We start from the raw sequence: 14535 nt of genomic DNA, 5'->3' as shown, positions 1-14535 counted from the left end.
GTACTCGACCACATACACATATATTGGTATTGCCGGAGGCAATATACAGAATATCATATATATCAAGAGAAGCCTAGAGAAACTCTTTAATGTATGTGTGGGCATGTGAGTGTTGTTTTAAGAGTGATTTGATAAAATGTGAACCTACCCTTTAAATGGTTTGTGCACAGACCATAGAGTTTAAATGAACCATTTAAACAATGACAGTACATGCCCACTTATGAGGAGCTAGTTTACTTCCAGCATACCTTTCACAAGCAAATACTCCATAACACGTTTATGGAACACTAGAGCTTGATGAAAAATACAGAAAAAAGATGGAATGATGACTAGTGTGTGGGATAAAATTAATACAAGTTACAACCTTCAAGAATATTAAAAATCTTGCTTTTATATTTCATTTGGACATACAAAACATGTCATGGTAGTAACATTCTGCCACTTAAACACCAACAAAAGATAATAAAATCACAATTATCTACTGCCAACTACTGACATATTTGAAAATGTAAGCACATAAAGACACATTGGATCGATGATAGAATGGTAAAGGCAAACCATGGGTGGACTAGACATGGTAGGCCACACTGTGAATGCTTTAAATCAAGAGCCTGTCACCCATCAGTTCTGTGGTTGGCGCATTTGTGAGGAGGGACCAGGGCCATTGTCTGTGATAACAAAATAATTCTTTCCTTTTAGGGGGATAGAGGAGAGCAGAGGTGTGACAGGGGTGGAGGCAATTCCTGTAAAATATAAAAATACATCAAATTAGTTGAACTGACTTAAGAAACAAACAGTCATTCAATTATTTATGAATTTGTTAACATGGTTAAAATGACAAATAATTCAGCAACAGAGGGGTAAAAGAAAAAAAATCTTTAAATGCACTGACCATGACATATTCATGATATATAATGTTTTAAAAACGTTACAGTGAGTGGGGATATTCCTCTAGTGTGTGTATGTGTGTGCCCCCTTGTGGTCATTTATGGAATCGCCAGGATTATGAAACATTCAAAATACTCTGTTTTACTGCGTTACAACATCAGTCTCATTTCTTTCTTAAAAACACGCATGGCTGTGGCTTACAAATACTTTGTACCTGAAGATGCACAGTGTCTGAGTGACTCCAGGAGGTTGGTGCTTGCAAATTTGACAACACATCTGAAGGGCTCCTCCCGCTCTGTCATGGTCTTGTTGCTGTGGTCTCTGAATTTTGTCTCCAGCTGAGGAAAGAACACAAAACTTAATTCCAAACTGATACTGACCTTTTTTTTTAAACTTCAAACTGATATAGTGAGACAAGTTATGCACTTTTTTTTATTTTTTAACTTTGATACCCAACTATCAAAACTGAAATGCTGAAACTCAGTGTTTTAAACACAAGCATGCCTCAGGATACCTTGTAAACTGCAGACTGTAGCTGAGGTAACATCCCACCACCAAAGGCCTCATAGGCTGCCTGAAGTCTGTTTGCTGCAGGCACAGCTTGTTCTCTTTCTATGTGTTGGTCTGGAAATAGATGGCAAGCCAAATACATACGTCACAATACAGAACTCTACCAGAAGTACACATAAAGACCAAATAAATTCAGCTAAGCAAATAATGCTAAAGTATGTGTGACATACAAATATCAAAGTAGCTTTGGTTCGATCAAATGATTTGATAAACATACTTGAGACAGTTTGATTATTTTCTGCAAGAGGGGTGGGATACCTGGTGGGAAACACCTAGAAACAAACAAAACAAAAGAAAATCAAAATCCACCCAAAAACATAATTCACAATTTTGTAAACTATCTTCCACAGTTGTGCTTTTCATTAGAAAACCCTAATCAAGTGTTATAATAGGTTCCACTTTGTTCAGTGGCTCCCTAGACACAGACCGTGACATTGTGTAGTTAAAACATTTTGTTTATTAATAATACTAATAATAATACATTTGATTTATAGGCGCCTTTCAAAGCACTCAAGGTCATGTTACAAGAAAAAACTATGTACTAATGTGTGTTGATGTGAAGAGATCAGTGAGGCAGAGAGGGGCGAGGTTGTGAATGGCCTCGAAGGTCAGAAGCAGGATCTTATAATCAATGCGTTATTTAAACCGGGAGCCAACGAAGCTGCTGAAGAACAGGAGTGATACGATTAATAGAAGGGGTTCTGGTGATGATGCGAGCAGCAGAGTTCTGAACCAGCTGAAGTTTGTGTATGGATTTGCAGGGAAGACCATAGAGAAGGGAATTACAGTAATCAATGCGTGATGTAACCAGGTTATGAACAAGAATGGCTGTGCTATCAGATGTGAGAGATGGACGGACGCGGTTAATGTTGCGTAAATGGTAATATGCAGACCGAGTGACAATTGTTGCCATGTGTTTGTATGTTATTAAGCCAAACTGAGAGATAGTACAGTAATGGCATGACCATTCTGACCATTCCAACTAGTTAGACAACTAGTAAGGTTACAGCAAACCTCAACTTAAACGTTCACATCTAAACCACTCATTTGACAGTGAAAATATTGTATACACGGTACAGTCATTTAAGACATGAGTTTTGCATACTACGACGAGAGACACCTGCAAAGGTCAAACTTGAACCAGGAAGGAGTCCGGCAACATGATTTACATTTACAATAGATTTCCTGTAACCCCTTTGACAAAACATCCCTTTAATGGCTAACATGCTTTTCACAGTTAATTATTAGGATTGTAAACCTTTTGTGTTATCAATATTAAGATAATAAAGATAAGTTTACTCCAAAATCAGAAACTTTAGTACATGATGGCAGAGTTCAGTGACTGACAGGACAATTATAAAAACACTCCAATGCTTATCGGCAATGCGAAGCGTGATTTATGCTTCTGCATTAAATCTACGCCGTGGCTACGTACGTACATATGTGGAGACACGGAACACACGCCGTAGCCTGACGTGCACCTCTCAAAAAATTTAACTACACGTCGCGGCGGCAAAATTACGAATCCCACTATGGCCACGCCAAGACCCACCCTACGAAGCAGCCCGATTGGTTGGGGTTAGGCATTTCACCTCGAGTGGTTAGGGTTAGGGGATTGGTCGGGGGATAGGACCTGTACATGTAAGCATGGACGCCTGCCTACGCATTTCCTGGTTCTACTTCTCCATAAACAACATGAAATCAAGGAGCGCTACAGATTTCCCACCGTGGTCAGAAACCACAGGGGAGACACTTTGTTTCTCTCACTATGAATCTAGAGTCGGTACTCGCTCCGAAGCTAATCGCCGTTACTCTCTCACTAGCTCTGCCACACACTCACCACGCGCATACACATATGCCAGCCCTGCTATTCTCTTCAAGAAATCGACGCACACACCAACGCACAAATATAAACTTAAGGCAACTTACGTAGGCTACAGCGAAAGCTCTGCGTGGAGCCTCCGCAGGACAATAAATCAAGCTTTAAGTGGAGAAGACAGGGCATACAGAGCTTTGTATGGTGTGTAGTTAGAAACGACTTACCTGGTGATACTGCCTCATCAGCAGGTCTCTAATGGCAGTGAGTTTCCGCCCACTGAGGTTAGCATCCTTGATAGCTTGATATCTGGCGGACAGAACCAAGGCCTGCAAAGTACATCACTCTCTTAAAAAGGGGAATGGAAAGACAGAAAAAAACACTGCAACCTGGCAACACAAACAATGTCATGGATTGAATATGAAACTCAATCCTCACCTGGGATAACAGGGGCTTTTGCTTCGAAGTCAGGCTGGTCACAAAGACATAAGGGGTTTGAAGAGAGTGAACAACATATGTTGGTTTCATGTGGTTAGGCCGAGAGAAGGTGTCTCCCCATGCAATCCGAATCCATACAGCTTCATCTGTGTGCTTCTTTATTTTGACAGACACCTTGAATGCAATGTGAAAAGCAGACTTTTAATATTGGATGTTAAACACAAACAAGCCCATACAATGTCTTTCAAAAGATAAAACTGTAAAATTAGTAATATTTGTAACTTGTGCGAGGAGGAAAATCTGGCTTACATGTCTTATGAGCTCTCTGAGGTGAGATTTAAATTGTTCCTTGAACTGCGTCAGCTCTACAGAGTGAGCATCATCTAGAAAACGATAATCAAACATTGAAGAAACAATATGGGCTTGATTAGTAAACTCAACTTCATCATAAGCATATACAGATAAAATCATAAACAGATAAAGAATATGTGACACGACCACACAAAGAGCAAAAATGTTGCTCTATAAAACTTTAAAACCCACGGTGAGACTCCCGCAGGACTGAAAGTTACCAAAACTTTCAACCAGAAAGGAAGCCCTGATCCCAAAAGCAGCTGTAGTGTATGGTTAGAATGAAAAGCTGCAGGCTTTCAGTCCTCCATGGTACAAGTGTTTTGACATACCTTCAGGGTCCATGAGCTGGAAGGCATACCACATTCCTTGGTTTGGATTGTCAATGATATCTGAGAGACAATGACACCAAAGGGACACAAGAAACGTTTAGGGCTGCCACCTCTTAGTCGATTAGTCGACTAATCGGTCGTTTTGGTCTTAGTCGACTAAGATTTCTTTAGTTGATGACGCATTTTTTATGCTTATTCATGCTTAATTACTCATTTCCAAGAAACTTATGAGCACATTTCTGGTAAACACAAGATTTAAAGTGGTGCTTTTGCAGGATTAATTGTGGAGAAACTCAGTTTTACAGACTAGGCTACATTTATATTGTGCTTTTCTAGTCTTTACCACCTCTCAAAGAGCACAGCTCTGTCAATTACATCAACTAATCGATTAATCGACAAAATCATATAAGTGTTAGTCGACTAAGAATTTCTTTAGTCGAGGACAGCCCTAGAAACGTTATTGGATTGGTATGTACGTACATGGTATGGTAGGTTGTCAAATGAGAAAACAATTCCACTTGACTTACATATCATCTCGAGTTCTGTGATGTGTTTAACTGCCAACTCATTTTCCTGTACAGATAAGAAGCGAGGTTAAAAAGACAGGAAATACACACCAACGCTAGTCAGGCTGTCCTTTTTTTTACACTGTAAATTTAATACAACTTATATTTCAGGAAAAGAGCCGCTTACCTCGCAAATGGCGAGTAGTTTTTCCGTTAACGCCCATTTTGACTGAGTAAAATCCATGGACTGTAGCTGTTCCCCAGTCAAACGGCCCCACTTGTCCAGCGTTGTTCTTAGCATTTGAGTCGGTATCCGTCTCATGAGTCGCTGCAGTAAGCGTTTCGTAGATTCATCCATTCTTCTTCGGACAGTAGCTAGGTTAATTATATGTAATGAAATGTTTGTACGATGGCAGTAGTAAAGATCCTCTGTTCTAGATTCTAAACCGTCTCTGGCAGTAGCTAGTACAATTCCAAACAAACCGCCTTCAAAAGACCAAACAATTCAACCAATCAGATATCGCCAGAAAATCTTACGCGTTTCCTTTAGCGCCCCCTGTTGTGGTGGAGTGGTAGTATCTCTAGTACCGTCGCTCCAGATACTACTCTCTGCTACTATGATCTACAATTAGTAACCTCTGCACAGTGGCGGAAGAAGTATTCGATAAAGGATCATAAATTGTAAGTAAAAGACATTCCAAATCCTTCGTAATAAAAGTGCATAAGTCCGTATATGAACTTAAAGCATCAACAATAAAATGTAGTAAAATATTCCCTGTGACCAAAATATTGTTAATACTGATCGATGCATCAATGTGTAGGCAGCGTTTTACTGCTGTAGATGGTTGAGGTGGAGCTAGTTTGAACTACTTCATATAGAGTTAGGTAGTTAGAGCTTAGGCCTACCAGGTTGTCCCATTTAACATATGTTCATTATTTCTTGATCATACTTGTATTTTTGTTTTGTGAACAAACTGAAACTGTTGGGAGGGAAAGAAGAAAAAACAATGTTCTGCTACATACCCACATCTGTTTTCATTGTTAACAATTTCCTATGAGCATTTCTCTGGTGCTCAAAGAAAAATGCTAACTTTTAAGATCCCACTTCAGTCCAGTCACTATATATAAAAAAACAAAAACATTAATCAAGTAAGTTAAGGTCACACTGGGCCCTTTGTCCACCAGAATGGAACATTGCAGCAGCAGGGCCATCATCTCAAATGCTTTTGAGACGTAAAAGCAACATTGTTAAGTGGAATCATGCAAATCAAGCATTTATGTCCATCACTGGCATTGGCCATTACATGATCGTTAACTAAAATAAGACAGGATACACACTGTACTGTCACAGCAACACTAGAAGCAACAATTGTAACCACCTCCCAAAAAGGACAACAGGCCAAGCGTAAAACAAAACAAATGTGAACTGCATCCATAAGCTAAAACGGAAGTACGTTAAGGAGAAACATCTTGTATCTCCTGTAAACTTCCGTCATCAAATGTCCCGCCTTTTATGATAAGAACGCATGCCATTGGTGTGTTGAGAAAAAAAGCGAATGCCGATTCGCTGGTTCACCGTTGTCACTCAATTCGCCAAGCAGTTACGACAAGCTTCAACTGTTGTCAAAATACATCCATGGTTGTATCAGGCAGCGTGTCCTACAGGTCCTTACAGTTTTTGTAGGTTACATTCGCGTTAGTACAAAGACCAGCATATGTAGTCAAAACTGTAGAGTAGTAACCTGCGTCGTCATTCTACGGGGAGAAAGACGAACCCCTACGTAGTTCTTGCATGGATCTATGCTGTGTTACAAACGATAAACGTTAGCTGAGGCCTGACATTAGCAGTTAGCTAAAGTGACATTTCACCGAGGCTTCCTGGGACATTATTCAGATGACACATCCTTTCCACTGGTAAGGGTATCATAGTTGCAGTGCAAAGTGTTATTAAATCGCTTATAATAAACCAGTAGATAAACAGTATGTGTAAGAAGTTAGCTATTCTATTACAATCCAATGTGAAAACACCTAATATCTATACAAGCGAGCATGATCCAGAGTCGTCTTGTCCAGAGGATTCAGGGTGAATGCAGGTAGTGTCACATTGATGTATACTCTCCCTCTCTCTATCTGTGTGTGTGTGTGTGTGTGTGTGTGTGTGTGTGTGTGTGTGTGCAGGTAAGTGTCTACTGGAAAAACAAACTCCATCATTACAATGACAGCTCAGGAAGGAGAGGGATGGGGAGGCATTAGTATCCTTTAAACATCATGTCCTCTGCATAAGCATGGCAATGCTGAGTTGACGTGGTGTGTATAAAGTAGCGATGAAACAATTGCTCAATCGATTAATTATTTAAGCCATTTATCAAGCAAAAATGGCAAACATCCACCGGTTCCAGATTTTAAGCCAACAAGCAATTTGAAGATGTCACATTTGGCTCTGGGAACATGTGACATTTTGACTCTATTTTTGGACATTTTCTAGACTGGATTAATTAATAGACTAAATACACAAATCAATTATAAAAACAACCATTGGTTGCAGCCTTAGTATGTTCAGCATATTCCTATGTAATGGAAAAGTGCAGTAGTGCAGAAAGCACAACTATGTTTAAAGGCGGATGTGTTGCTACTAAATGACATCTCTTTTTTTTTATTATTATTATTTTTTGGGGCATTATTAGGTCTTTTTTTCCCACAGGACAGATGAAGACATGAAAGGGGAGAGAGAGGGGGAATGACATGCAGCAAAGGGCCGCAGGTCGGAGTCGAACCCGCGGCCGCTGCGTCGAGGAGTAAACCTCAATATATGTGCGCCTGCTCTACCAACTGAGCTAACCCGGCCACACTAAATGACATCTCTTACAGTAATATTCAACAGTAATTGTCAACTCAATGCTCAGTGCTCCTCTTGTTTGTGAATTTTCAGTATGGCCTCAGAGGTACAGTAAGCCCTTAACTCAACATGCACCCTGACCTGTCACCTCACCTGCACACGGATGAGTGTAATGAACTGATAACTCTTCTGAGGCAGTGCCACACTGAGGTACATCACTCTCTCAGTTATTTGATTGCTGTGTGCTTCATATACACAGAAAACCCACAATGTGTTTCATGTTTCATGTTACCCTCAGCACAATGTCTTGAAGTTCTTTGGCACGTGTAACGATGTGGACCGCGCTATGCGTCGCTGCCTGAAGAAAGAGGTCTGTCAGTTATTTTAATGCACTTTGTGAATGAGACACAACAAGCGCTTTGACAACTTTTTGGTATTATCAAAACTTTTTTATAATTATTAATGCTTTCTTTGTTTCTTTACCATTCAACAGAGACTGGAAAAGCGGGAGCGCAGCAAGCAACATGCACAAGAGATGAAGAAGAGGCTGAAAGAAGGGCCCAAAGAGCAGCTCTGAAGGACATTTTACTGCAACTTTGCCACTGGAAGTTAAAAGTATCCAGATAATAGGAAATTGAATTAAGCATGACACTGTGTAACAGGCCTCCCCTGCTGTTCTTATGTCAAGACAGAGGAAGTCTCTTTGTACATTCAGCGGAGTGTGTATTATATTAGCATTGACCGAAGTGTCACGTCCTGTTATTACTATGTATTATTTGGTTTCAGTTGAGAGGCAAATTATTTAAATATTGGGCTCATATACCAGCAATGATAGGTTAACATGCACAGCTTTCTCATATATTTACTGTGGTGTGAACCCTTTTTACACACTTTTGACTTTTTACTATCTGCACAGACTTAAACTTGCATTTTAGGTCAGCATAAAACAACAGCGTCTAGTACTTTGGATTAAAGATTGCTGTTAGAGATCATCATTTATTTCCCCCCTCTGTAGTAGCAGTACTCTACAGCTCCATCAAAGAGATTAGTGTAGCTCAGGGCAGAACCCTTTCATCAAACCATTATATAAGTTAGCAGGACACCTCAGGAATATTGTGGTATCTGTTTTATTCATGAAAACAGGGAGAGTCAATTTCAGGGTATCGGCGATGCATGTAAAAAAAAAAAAAGAATAAAAAAAAGAGATCCAAAACAGGATGACCAATGGCTGCGTTTTCCTCTCAATTTGAACATCCACCCATGAACATAAACTACCGGTCAAAAGTTTGGGGTCACTTAGAAATTCCCATTCCACTCCATTACAGACAGAATACCAGCTGAGATCAGTTGCATTGTTTTTTTTAATCAGGGCAGCAGTTTTCAGATTACATTATGTGTTTACATAATTGCAAAAGGGTTCTTGACTGTTGTAGAAAGAAGTGGCAGATCTTTAATGCAATATCTACATTGCCCATTATCAGCAACCATTCATCCAATGTTCCAAAGGCACATTCTGTTTACTAATCTGATATCATTTTAAAAGGCTAACTGAGAAAACATTGGATAACCCTTTTGCAATTACGTAATCTGAAAACTGCTGCCCTGGTTAAAAAAAACAATGCAACTGATCTCAGCTGGTATTCTGTCTATAATGGAGTGGAATGGAAATTTCTAAGTGACCCCAAACCGGAAGTGACCGGTAGTGTACATATTGAACACACATTGTTGTTTGAACGTTTATTTGAATGGGGAATCATGTTGATTCGTTACAAGTTTGATTGCTTTCAAATAAAGTGAAATTATCAGTTAATTTAAGAATCCATGCTTTGATAGTGTGTCATCATTGTAAAACAAAGTAGCAGTCAGTATCTAAAAATATTTACGTTTATAACATAAGAATAGTATATAAATTATTTTATATTTATATATAAAATATCTTTTGTATCCATTCACGGGCTGCCAGGAGATGTTGTACATCTATAAACCTCAAGTGGGATTGTTGCAACGGTGGATTGTGCATGCAGGAGACTATAGCAAGCACTGTCACTACTGCTAGCAATAGTAGCTATGAAGCTAATGTCTCTTAATGTGTAAGGGTCTGTTTTAGCAACAAAAAAAAATTAATATAATTATACTAATTCTTTTACACTTTGACCGGAATGACTGCTTAATGGGAATAACATTCTATGTTATTAAAAAGACATTTACGCATTCAATTTAGCCAAAGCGTTAGATTTAACTTGGTGAACCCTGCAGAAATCCTGATCAAGGTGTAAAGAGAATCTAAGCTCTAAGGTCCAGTTATTAATATTTTAAAGATTTCAACTGCATCTCATGGTCTTCATTCAGCAACTGGAGCTGGTAAAGGTGTCATGTCTCCTAAATGGGAATCTTCGGTTACATGTTAACTAGTGGTCATCTCTGCTGAAGGAGGGTCTGGCTACTCCACATAGCATTCGAGGATGGGAGGAAAACATGCTCTGGTTTAATGGCATTTCTTTAAATCAATCAGAATCATCATGGGCGGTGCTAAACTCCGCACAGAGCCGCTACAAAATAGTCTTGCAGAGAAAACTCAGATTGGACAGATAGTCTAGCTAGCTGTCTCAATTTACCCTGCAGAGATCTGAGGAGCAGTCAACAATAGTCCTCATAAATCCACAGAATTTAAAATTCCAACACAAAGAAAGTGGAAAGAAACGGAAAATACATTCATCCGGCGCAATTTCCTGCAGCACCGGAGCAATCCCGGAAGTGGAACGCGAAGGATATAGACTAGTGGTCACCTAACCCCTATTTTTGCCTAAGGATAGTCTCCTCAATCTTTCTTCGGCTGTCTACTGGCCCTTGGTCGATCACCTTGTGTTCATGTAACTGAAAGTTCACATTTAGTTAATGAAATGACACCTGGACATCTCCGTTCGCTGAGTGAGTACCATGAGATGCTGTTAAGGGCTCAGAATCATTATTAAGTGGACCTTTATGCTTGGATTTTCTTCAGCTTATTTTTAAGGACTCTTACTTCCTCAAAAACATCACAGGAAATAGCAAGTGCCTGCCTGTCTAACCACTGGACTGAGTTCAAAGAAAACAGCACTGAAAGATGTGACCAGAAAACATTTCGAAAATCAAGCTCATGTCCTTTATTTCTGAATAATTTTTTGTTAAATATTGCAATATCACACCAAAAAAGAGAACGACTGTGGACATGCTTTGTCTTATTGATACAATTATTTTAGTGAATATTTGCTTTTTATTTACTACTGGGTAGTATCATGGGGGTTCGATATGTGACCTTACCTACCAAATCAAAGTTGTGATGAGGTTCTCTAAGTGTTGAGGTAAGGTTAGGTTAGCTGACTGGGAATTCATATCTATCTATCTATCTATCTATCTAATAGAAAACTACCGACAAACTTCTAGTGGTTTGAAAAAATGTCAAACAAAAAACATTGTGAAAGCACTGTTTCTTTATTTGAAGCAGCTCACTCTACCCATCACAACGTATGGATACATCGTTGACTTTGACAGATATTTAAATTGTAAGGCACCCCAAGGTGTGCTTTGAGACAATGCGGAGAGAAAAAAAAAAACATGAATAAGGAAACACCATAGGGAAACACATACATAGGACCATACATGATATTGTGGTTATAAAAGACAAACACAGTCATTTGCAATAAATAAGGGAGCAACTATGAGTAGTTCTTTTTATGTTATAACTTATTCAGCTTTTATTATCAAGCCCACTTCAAACTTCATGCTGAGGTGGGAATTTGGATTTAATGCCTAAAAGAGAAACTAATAGTTCAAAACAAGTAATGAAATGCATTTTATATCTCAGGTGACACGCTGAAAAGAAGACCCATGTCTTGAAGGATCAGTGTGATTATCGCTCAGTGGAGCTGATTGATTTGCATTCAGTAGCCACGTTACACAGGTCGGTCTCATCTCTTCTTGGGACCCTAAATCCAAGCAAGAACTACGTTACGCACAGAGACGGGGCTCACGTAGTAGGAGCTGAAAAATAAAAATATTTGTGCCATAATGTGTAATGTTGTAATCTCTTTTTGTTAAAATTGATTTTATAAAATTGGTATTGAAAAAAGTATTGTTCAGGAACCGGTATCAAAGTCACGGTATTGGTATCGGTACCGGTATCAAAAAATGTTTGAACGATGCCCAGCCCTAATTATCTGAGATGCCTTTTGATAACCTACAACAAAATACCTAATCTCATGTCAACTGAAAATGTTAACATTCAAGTGAGAATAGTGTTTATTTTGGTTTTGAAATAATTCAAGTATAAATGATCTGACCCATTTTGTTCAAAGTTTTTATGGGATAATTTAGAAAGTATGATGAAGAGAGTTGGGGTTCTTCTGGAGCAAAGGAAACCACATGGCACTGCACATCCAAACAGTTATCTCAAATAAATACAAAAATAAACGGCACCATTTCTAACAATACTTACAATGTTTATACAAAACATACCCTGAAATACAAGGTATTCAGACAGGCAACACATGTATATGTACAGTATATTACATGCCATTAGTTACACAAAACAGTCCACATCATATATCATTATGTACTGCATTTGTACCACTGCAAAAATTTACAAATATCTTCCGAGATTTACAAAACAATTTTCACAGACCTACATTTTTTTGGTAAAAGAAAATAGATCCCTAAGTATAATACACATCGCAATATAAAATTTCTTGAAATCTTGGATCATCACATGCAGATAAGGACAAAGTCGACTCCAGCTACATGACTGTTTGCGTTTCCACAATATAGATCACTGACAATTAGTGTAGTCACAATGTGATTAGCATGAGGACCAAGCCATTATCATCTCTTTTGTGTGCTCTGAAAAGAAATACACAACTAAGAAATAACTGTCAGGTAATGTCAGCATGATGATCACGCATTTCACACAATGACTTTCTGCATTGATAACTGGAAGCCATGTTATACATATGAACCACCACGGTACTGCATGCACGGCTACTATATGTAGCTCAAACTAAATGGGATAAAATCCATTTCTGAATCCTTCCATGTGATATGTGCCACCCCTTCATTTAATCATAGAAAGTAATTTTGTACTCAAACCCAAAGTGCCATTTGATTAAGAACGGACACATTTATAGATTTAGTGCTAGCATTCCCATGAGGCTTCCAGTGTTCTCCATTTCCACTTATCTTTCTGATTTGCATTCAATGATTTCATTTGTATATAAAAGTTTAATCATTCTCTTGCCGTTTTTGTTGCAGGTGAAAAAAAACTTTATTTATTTATTAACAATTATATTGTATTTACTTATGCACTAATCACCAGACGGTCTCATTAGTACATGGGTATTAATCTTTATTTCATGTAACGGAAGCAAATTTATTGTGATTGTGATAATCTATCTATAAATTGCAGGAAGTCTGTCTGTCTGCCTGTCTGTGTGTTATGCGAATATCTCTCGAACTGTTAGTTCGATGGATTTCAAACTTGACAGGTGTCTTGATACGGGCACGAGTAAGTGCAGTGCCAAGTTCGACGTTGTTTGGATTAGAAATGCAAAAGATATCGTTAAATATATATCGCTAAAAGAAGCACACATTGGCTTTTGCCGCTCTAGCCGCTGACCACTCCCCCTCTCACCCTGAGGACCAGAGACAGAGAGTAGCGGAGTTTTGGCAGCTAAAATGTGACATACACCTCAGACCAACAAAAATGTGCAAAGTTGCACTACTTTGGACTTTCTTTGACTTTGAATAAACAAACGACAATTCTCGAATTTAAGGACGTTTCAAAATCCCACACATGCAAAGCACAACCAGCTACAGACAAGTGGCAGCGAGATGTATCTGTATGTGTCCGTGTTTGGGGGGGAAGGTAACCTGCACATCACACGCAGACACCACATGCAGAACGCTTTACAACAGCGGGGGGGACTCTTTTCCTGCTATTGTATTAAATTGCTGTGAGCTGGCAGAACATAATGTAATCTCGGAGATTATTCCTTCACAGTGCTGTGCAATGCAAGAAAATCTCAGAGTTGAACCGGGCAGATACATCAGTTTTCATCAGACTCACCCTGGGTCGGGTTAATTAAGTCTACTGCTAACTTACAACACTAATAACATTACCGTCACCAAAATACCCCTGCGCACGCACACGCACGCGCACGCACACGCACACACACACACACACACACACACACACACACAGAGAGTCCGGTTCTGGTGGTTGATGAACGCAGATATGTGCTGATCAGCTCTCATAACGGGCCGGGTGGGTAGCACACTGCCATGAGGCTAATGTCTGATTACTCCACATTTTCATTGTGATATTTTGTGATTACATTCTGAATCTGCAACATTCTCTGTCAGGTAAATATAGTAGTAGCTACAATGTCTTCCTCTGATGTAGATGTAGCCTACACTGTAAGTCAGTAGTAAGCTATACAGTGGAGTTGCATATGAAGTGGTTTGGGGTCCTTCTGTAAGTAATTTTGGGGTACAATTTGGTTTTGAAGAATTCTACAAGCAGCAATACCACAGGCCAAGCAATTGCCCGTTCCAAACAGGCACATTTTCAACGGGCACTGCACTAGTGATAATGAATTTACTGGCAAGCAAGATGTCTGTTTGGTGTAATCAAGACTTTACAGTATGGACAATGAATAGCGTGATGAAAAAAGAAAAAAAAAATTTCTTTGAAGTGTTTTATGAAGTTTAAAGCAGTCACTGAATGTGATCCACTGACAGGTATGAGCATGTATGAACACTTGTGGC

The 14535-nt window shown here is 39.1% G+C and overlaps 2 protein-coding genes across 3 annotated transcripts; one reads left to right on the top strand and one right to left on the bottom strand.

Moving 5' to 3' along the window:
• Positions 1-218: 218 nt before the first annotated feature.
• cenpn (centromere protein N) lies at positions 219-5421 on the bottom strand. The gene is made up of 10 exons (XM_031314131.2): positions 5089-5421; positions 4923-4968; positions 4396-4455; positions 4022-4095; positions 3713-3886; positions 3502-3603; positions 1676-1730; positions 1403-1512; positions 1103-1226; positions 219-743 (listed from the first exon to the last, which is right to left on the bottom strand). Exons 1-10 carry the CDS (start codon positions 5257-5259, stop codon positions 622-624), a joined length of 1038 nt encoding a protein of 345 aa, XP_031169991.1. The 5' UTR covers positions 5260-5421; the 3' UTR covers positions 219-621.
• A 1065-nt stretch (positions 5422-6486) lies between these two features.
• cmc2 (C-x(9)-C motif containing 2) lies at positions 6487-8939 on the top strand. Of its 2 annotated transcripts, XM_031314132.2 has the most exons (5): positions 6487-6815; positions 7080-7153; positions 7877-7947; positions 8036-8107; positions 8231-8939. In XM_031314132.2, the coding sequence occupies exons 2-5, from the start codon at positions 7117-7119 to the stop codon at positions 8312-8314; spliced, it is 264 nt and encodes an 87-aa protein (XP_031169992.1). In that variant the 5' UTR covers positions 6487-6815; positions 7080-7116; the 3' UTR covers positions 8315-8939. The 2 variants fall into 2 exon arrangements, with proteins under 2 accessions (XP_031169992.1, XP_031169993.1); XM_031314133.2 differs by lacking the exon at positions 7080-7153 and having other exon boundaries at positions 6491-6815; positions 7831-7947.
• Positions 8940-14535: the final 5596 nt, after the last annotated feature.

The sequence above is a fragment of the Sander lucioperca genome, chromosome 3, assembly GCF_008315115.2.
Source record: "Sander lucioperca isolate FBNREF2018 chromosome 3, SLUC_FBN_1.2, whole genome shotgun sequence".
In the NCBI taxonomy this organism is placed as follows: domain Eukaryota; kingdom Metazoa; phylum Chordata; class Actinopteri; order Perciformes; family Percidae; genus Sander; species Sander lucioperca.
This window is presented reverse-complemented; position numbering and strand designations above follow the sequence as displayed.